Source organism: Onychostoma macrolepis, chromosome 08, assembly GCF_012432095.1.
Source record: "Onychostoma macrolepis isolate SWU-2019 chromosome 08, ASM1243209v1, whole genome shotgun sequence".
NCBI lineage: Eukaryota > Metazoa > Chordata > Actinopteri > Cypriniformes > Cyprinidae > Onychostoma > Onychostoma macrolepis.
The window spans coordinates 7,574,060-7,582,054 of record NC_081162.1 but is presented as its reverse complement, the minus strand read 5'-3'; the positions used below and the strand labels follow the sequence as shown (position 1 = coordinate 7,582,054).

The following is a 7,995-nucleotide window of genomic DNA, read 5'->3' as shown; positions in this document are numbered from 1 at the left end:
TTTAACCTAAAATCTTTATGTTGACTAAACTGAAAAATAAAATAAAGATTCGTGTCCATGTTATTATGGTGTTAGGCCAACCAATTTATCAGTAATGCAGCCAAGTTGAGGATTTTTTAAAAAGTGGAAATACACTTTACATAAAGCATGTTTGGAGTTTTTGTTACTTTTTCTGTTCTTACTGCTCATCCTTTTAAGGTTTAACTTCTAAAACCTATTTGCATACACATCCTTTCCTGATTACTGTATGTTACATAAGAATGGCAAAGCGAGATAAAATAGAAATAACTAGCAATGAATAAACTGAGCTTGTTAAGATAACAAGGGTGTTAGTGGAAGCCTCTATCAGTGTTCTGATCCAGTCTGGATAGTTAACTAATTAACATGCTTCAGCTGGACCATCGTCTGCTGTTTCACAATATTCAACATGTGTCTTTCAGAAATGTCCCAAAACTGTGGACGCAGAGGGGTCATTTGTACAACATCTGCTTTGAAATTCATTTAAAATAATTAGAAATGGCCCACTGCGTCGGAAAATATGAAAAACATTAGAGAGGGGATTGCGGCCCGCCTTTGGCCAGGACATCAGTGTTTACCTCATTTCCTGCTTTGTGCAATGTTGGCTCAGTCGGACCTTCAAGGAGCTGAGAAGTTCCCAAAACACATGCGAATAACCAAACACCTCCTTGCTTTAGCAAACCCGGGCTAATCCACTCCAGACGACAAGACATTTTTATGGACTGAATTTCTGGCTGTAATACGAGTCACATTCCCTTTCCGGGGGCAGTTTGCTCGAACATCGGTGAGACGCTAATGGGCATAACTGACTCAAAATGTTGTTTATATAACTGGCTGAGTGGCCTGCCAAAGTATGTAGATGAAGCTATTTCCTGTATTTCCTTACTCAATCTGCAGATTGAGATTTTAGTCATAATTTGTGCTCTTTCTTGTGTTACACATGTAGGAAAACAAACCCAGTGAACAACAAAACAGACTGATACTGTAGTTTGTCAATTTGAATAGTTTTAATGAATATTCACTAAGCAGACATCCTTTCCCATGGTGACGCAATAATAATATTAACTTAAAATAAATACTTCTTTATTTATTTTATTTACTTCTTTTATTTATTACAAACAATGATAAAATAGGAACTAATAAGCCAATAATTAATAGTCAGTGGTGTTGTGCAGAAGTATATGAGTGAATAAAAGGAAGTTCAAGCCAAAAGATGAAGGTGACAGAAGAAGTAGACTGAGTTTACCATTGGGTTGAAATCTAAATTTAAATTTCTACTGCAATGACCCAGCAACCTCCAGCATCCATTTTTAGTTATTACACTTCTGTGCATGTGAAAACATTTTAAATAGAATGGCTCGAACAAAGAGCAGCATATTGTTTTGATAGATCATTTAAATTCCATATCTGTGTGACATTTTTACTGAAATGGGTGGGACGGTTTTGGGTGGGACGAGCTTGACCCTGAAAAGAGTCGTCCTTGTTATGGCATCTGTTTTTAGTGTAGAAATGTGGATGTCAGCAGGCAATGGCTGCTTCTACACCACCACTGGATGCCATTCTGTGCCTGAGATGGTTTGCGAAATCCACCTGGGTTTGCGAAAGTACTCGGTTGATGACGGTTTTTGGGATCCAACCCTGGAGATGACAGAACAGGGACAAACCAGTCATTAGATATGACACTCAGTTAGCTTATTTGGAAGAATAGTGTTACACTAAATCTTTACTTATGTAGATCTTCCATATTAAATGCCATTTAAAGCAATATCTATTAAATTTAGATTTTTGGGTGAACTATCTCTTTAAAGGCAAACTGTATAATTTTTTTTAAGACAATGGAGCAAAATAAATGGCAAAAATAACTGTTTCTAACAGTTTTCCTAAAAACTCCCTCAGTTAGTTAGGATAAGACATATTGGTTGAGTCCATCTATCTGTGTTAGCCTCAAACAGACAGAGTGATTTCGATTGCGCCAACAGCGCTAAGAGTGTTTAAACTTTTCAGGAAAATTAGTTTTGTAATGGCTTGCTAACAGATATTAAACTGGAATACAAGAATATATTTGTAACATCCAAGAAATTACACATACACACAGCACAATTAACTTACCTTAAGGTCTAAACTGAGCAACCAGGTAAATTTTGTCTTATTGGGATCTTCTGCACTTGGTCGCATCACAATACAGGTGGGTCCATTCTCAGCCCTTAGAAAGAAAGCAATATTGTAAATATACATGTATATATTTCAATCATGACAACTCTCTGAATAGTTTTGGCATGTTAGTTGCACACATAAATACCATAGCAAATCTAGACAGGTGGAGCTGGGGGAGGTGGAGGGTTTCAGAGGAACTATGATAGCTTGCTGCAGGACCAGCTCACAGTGAACACCGATGCAGGCCATATACAGGAAAGTGGTTCATATTTTCACTTACCTTACAAACCCCTTTTGCTCAGGCATTCCAGGGTGCTGAGTGGACATGCCGGCCAGGAAGCACGTAGATCCCCTCCGCTTGGCACAGCGGACACTTACAAAGTCTCGAGGGCCCACCACATTCCCAGGTGTTTCAGCTGAAACCTCATGGGTGATCATAGTATCCTGACCGATCTTCTGAAGAATCTGAGAGGGACCAAAACTGTATTGAATACCAAATATCTCTAGGTAACAGTAGCTGTATGTTTTATGTTACATCATGGCAGAAGACTGTGAGAACGATATGAGAAGACATGAAGTCCTTTAAAAAGGGAAGCTATTATAAATGCACACACTGCGGTTAGACCTTCAGCACAGGAAGCTGACAGTCAGTAGATCATATGTTTCTACTCACCTTGACTTGTTTGACATTTGGGTTCCACTCCCCCATTTGTTCCATGTTATCCACCAGCTCCTCATATAGATCATCCGTCTTCTGTGCCAGCATCACTTCTAACTTAAAAACCTTGCCAATGTCTGGTAGTACTTTACTCATCACCTTATCACCATTGACCTGAGAGAGAAAAACCCACATACACAATTTTTAATTATTATTTTTTATACAGTATATATGAGTAAAAAAGGCCTGTGACACTAAATTGCTATATAAAACTGTATATTACAACATGCAAAAATACAGGGCATCTATACAGTGTCTCACTAGAATGAATGATGAAATCTGATTATTGATGGCACATACACTCTCAATCTCGGTTTGCCAGCCATCCTGGTCAGTGAGGATGCTGATGGACTTCTGCAGAGCTTGCTGTCCCTGCTGCACATAACACTGCTCAGCTTCATTGTACGTCTCCTTTGCAGTCCGACTGCCTGTGCAAAGAAACACACGCATGAACGTGATCCTTTGCATAAAGAAATACATAGTAGATTTCTAAAGAAAAATTAGCATTTCTGTGAAAATGGTGGAGATTTTTTACTGACCCTTTCTGCAAGTTACATTGTTACGCCAGTAGGTGGCGACATTTTTGAGTGAGTTACTGAATCATTCATTCAACCGATTCATTTAAAAATATGGAATCATTCAGGAACATTACAAGTGACTAACTTCTCACCCATTGCCTCATAGTAAAGCGTTCATCAGATGTGCACTTTATAATCTCTGCTAAAGTGGGAGGACTCCATCTTACTGATTTATGAATACTAAGAATTCGTACATACTACTGATTTCATGTACTGCTTACTATATAGTATGGAAGTAGGCATATTTAAACGCAGAGAGTGTCTTTATAAGTGAGTCGTTGAATCATTCACTCAACCTATTTGTTAAAAAATGCTGATTTGTTCAAGAATAAAAGACCACAACTGTGTTTCTCACAGATGTACAGTTCTGCTTTGGTTTTCTTTATAACTATTTTCATTGGTCAAGAAAAAAAGATAAATAATTGTCAATGCTGTGTCTAAATTGTAAGTTACCAAAAAAAGCGCACACTCACTAATATTCAAACCAACAGCAGTGTTGGGGAAAGTTACTTTTAAAAGTAATGCATTACAATATTGCTTTACTTCCTAAAAAAGTAACTAATTATGTTACTTAGTTACTTTTTATGGAAAGTAATGTGTTACGTTACTTTTGCGTTACTTTTTAAATATGAGCAGGGCTTGATTGTGTTTAATATAAGAAGTTCTATTTATAGCAAATGTAAAAGCCCTTTCACACCAAAAAGTGTAATGAATAAACCTCAGGTTGAAGGAAAAGTAAATTCACGTCTGTACAGTAGAACGCAGGAGAAGAAGGTTCAACACTCTTCAGCAATAAAAAACAATGAAGCACAATTGTTAGTTTATCTAAAGTCATTTTTGCTTATTAGTATGGTTGAACTGGATCAAAGGTCAGCAGCAAACACATTGCTTAATGAAATGGGAATAGATACATTTGTGTTATTTAACATATTTAATTATTGCAAGTTTGCGTCATATTCTGAGTTTGCATTTCACTGATTTAATTAATTTTGATGAATACTAAACCTTTTTTTTTTTTTGCAAGCGATATGAATTAATGCACATTCACATTTAGTCTAGAACTACAGTAACATCATGTTCACACAGTGCACACAACGCCTCTGTACTTCCGATTTCTCCCAATATGGGGACAGGAGAGCTGTCAGTCAATAAATGGGAAAACAAAGTAACTCAGATATTTTCTTGTAAATTAAAAAGTAATGTGTTACTTTACTAGTTACTTGAAAAAAGTAATCTGATTACATAACCCGCGTTACTATAACTCTATAGCACTATAACTCCTGTAATACTGCTTAAATTATATAGGCTACTGTATATATAACAGTTAAACCATTTCACAATAAATTACATGTACAGTTGAAGTCAAAAGTGTCTCTCTTCCCTTAAAATGGATGTTTAAGTGGTGTACAAGTCTTCTTACTGAGAACGGAGCTCCTTCTTCGGATGTGGTTGATCCAGGCACTAGGTCCAGGTCCGGAAAGCTTGTTCAGCTCATGATGGATTGCAATTATTGCGTTCTTCCTCAGACCTGATTGTAATAAAAAGATAAATATACACACAAAAACCTGAATAAATAGTGGCATATATTACAAATATCTGAATCAGCTCCTTACCTGTCATGTTTCTCATGTGCCTGTAGGAAATGCCAGCACACAGTTTGAACGTTGCAGGCAACATTTTAAAAGTTTTTTTCAATAGATGAATGAGTGACTACACTTGAAATGTGGGCACGGCGAGTTAGAAGTGGAATCTGAGGAACAGTTGGCTGCTTCGGCCCCTTTATAGCCCCATCAGACAAGGCCATGTTCTCGTCACCTCACAGATAAAACAGCACCATCACTCAACGCACAGGGTGTCAAGGATGTGCAGTGAACACGACGGCCTATCTGTTACCAATATAAACACGTTGTTACAGATAACGGCCAGTGCCTGAAGACTACCCACACAGAACACCGGTTAGTACACTCAAGTTGCCTGCATTTCTTTCTTTCTTTTTGCAGTCAAAACAAACAGTACAGAGCAGCTAAACTTATCTACAGATATATTTTAGGATAATGATAAGCCAGAAACTCTCAGTATGTCACATATGTCATTCTCTTCTGGTTCCATTACAGCTTTAGGTCAGGAGGCCAAGTTTACAATGTGACAAATCACTAGCCAAGATTGTCCAGTATCATCATCATCATAACTCCAAGAGGTCAAATTAAAATGACATCATTACTTGGGACAACCAAAAAAAGAGGCAATTAGTGGCTTCTCCAAAAATCTACCACTTTTGTGGACATTTATTTAAAAAATGTTAGCATTCAACCTTACATTAGTTGACAGAGCTGTAAGCCTAATTCAGGTCACATCTTGTTACAAGCTGTACCACACAAACCCATATCAAAGCTGCAACAAATCAATTCTCCATCAATGACAACAATAAGAGGCCAGTGTAACAGCCTTGGACTCGGTGCCAATGGAAACTTTTCTAGCTGTATGAAAATATTGGTTTAATGACCCGTGGTTTTCAGCTTGACGTAAAATCAACTCGTTCAAGAACATTTAAGCAATGGAAAGCGGCTTTATGAGTAAAAGTACCTTAACCCACAACCCTGTGTCCCTCAGAGTAATTTATACTTTAGGCCTTGACCTTTATCAGACCACCTTCTAGTCTGGAAGTGTGGAAATTACAGCCATAAATTGTTAAAATAAAGCTAGAACAGGTGCAAACGAGAGCTGTCATTGAATACTTTAAGTTTAAACTTTAACTAAATTAATTACATCATACTAAAAGTGGTTCTTTGGCTCGTATTCATAGGGGAAGCACTTCTTGGTGCTGTATAGCACCTAATCTTGGTGCTTCAGTGGTTCTTCAGCAGTTCTTTGGCATGACTGTGGGGCTATATAGTACTGCTACCGTATACAGAACCTGTTAAGCTCCTTTAAAGGTTCTTTACGAGCCAAAGAATCACTGTTGGTGCTGTTTAGCACCATTTTTGTTGAAGAAATACAATGCAATATGGCACCTCTTATGGTATATATATATAGTCATGGCCAAAAATATCGACACCCTTGGTAAATATGATCAAAGAAGGCTGTGAAAATTAATCTGCATGGTTAATCCTTTTGATCTTTTCATTTATATCATTATGAAATAAATGTTTTTCTCTAATACACATTGGCCACAATTAACGGCACCGTTTTATTTTATACTTTTTGAAACCTCCATTTGCCAGTTTAACAGCTCTAAATTTTCTCCTATAATGGCTGATGAGGTTAGAGAACACCTGACAAGAGATCAGAGACCATTCCTTCATCCAGAATCACTCCAGACCCTTTAGATTCCCAGCTCCATGTTGGTGCTTCTTCTCTTCAGTTCACTCCACTTATCTTCTACAGGGTTCTGTTCAGAGGACTGGAATGGCCAGCAGAAGCTTGGTTTTGTGCTCAGTGACCCATTTTTGTGTTGTTTTTGAGGTTTGTGTTTGGATTATTGTACAGTTAAGATCCAAACATGGCCCATTATAAGATTTCTAACAGAATCAGTCACTTTTTTCAGATTGATTTTTTTATCTGTTGGTATTTGATGTCATGTGTCTAAACAAGATGTCCAGGACCTCCAGCAGAAATATAGGCCCACAACATCAAAAATACAGCAGTATATTTCATTGTACACATGGGGTACTTTTTATCCCTGTTCACCAAACCCATCTTGAGTGTTTGCTGCTAAAAAGCTCATTTTTTAGTTTCATCTGACCATAAAAGCCAGTCCCATTTGAAGTTCCAGTCGTGTCTGATAACTGAATATGCTGGAGTTTGTTTTTGGATGAGCTTTTGGATGAATTTTTCTTGAAACCCTCCCAAACAACATGTGGTGATGTAGGTGCTGTTTGAAAATTTTCTTTTAAGGTTTTCTGCCCCGAGACTCAACTATTTTCTGCAATTCTCCAGCTGTGGTCCTTGAAGAGTCTTTAGCCACTCAAACTCTCCTTCTCACCGTGCATTAGGACGATACAGACACACATCCTCTTATAGGCAGTTTTGTAACATTTTATGTTGATTGGAAATTCTTAATTATTGCCCTGATGGTGGAAATGGGAATTTTCACTGCTCTAGCTCTTTTCTTAAAGCCACTTCACTAATTTGTGAAGCTCAATTATCTTTTGCTGCACATCAGAAATATATTATTTGGTTTTTCTCATTGTGATGGATGATTAAGGGAATTTGGGCTTTGTTTTCCCTCCTATTAATATTTCTGTGAAACAGGAAGCCATGGCTGGATAATTTCATGTTCATAATCACCCTGGAGTGCTCAAAATTGTGAATATGAACGGGAATATACTTCAGAGATATTTTACTCATAAGAATTTCTAGGGGTGCCAATAATTGTGTCCAACGTGTATTTGAGAAAAACATTTATTTCATAATGATATTTCCCCCCATTTTAAATTCGTATTATCCAATGAAAGGTTAGATTTTTGTGAATTTTTTACATTTACATTTATGCATTTAGCAGACGCTTTTATCCAAAGCGACTTACAT

General features: G+C 37.2%; 1 protein-coding gene across 1 annotated transcript; it reads right to left on the bottom strand.

The window, feature by feature from the left end:
- Positions 1-1,014: 1,014 nt before the first annotated feature.
- star (steroidogenic acute regulatory protein) lies at positions 1,015-5,547 on the bottom strand. Its single transcript, XM_058784911.1, has 7 exons — positions 5,082-5,547; positions 4,889-4,996; positions 3,191-3,318; positions 2,846-3,004; positions 2,453-2,637; positions 2,128-2,221; positions 1,015-1,656 (listed from the first exon to the last, which is right to left on the bottom strand). Exons 1-7 carry the CDS (start codon positions 5,143-5,145, stop codon positions 1,537-1,539), a joined length of 858 nt encoding a protein of 285 aa, XP_058640894.1. The 5' UTR covers positions 5,146-5,547; the 3' UTR covers positions 1,015-1,536.
- Between the last annotated feature and the right edge of the window lie 2,448 nt (positions 5,548-7,995).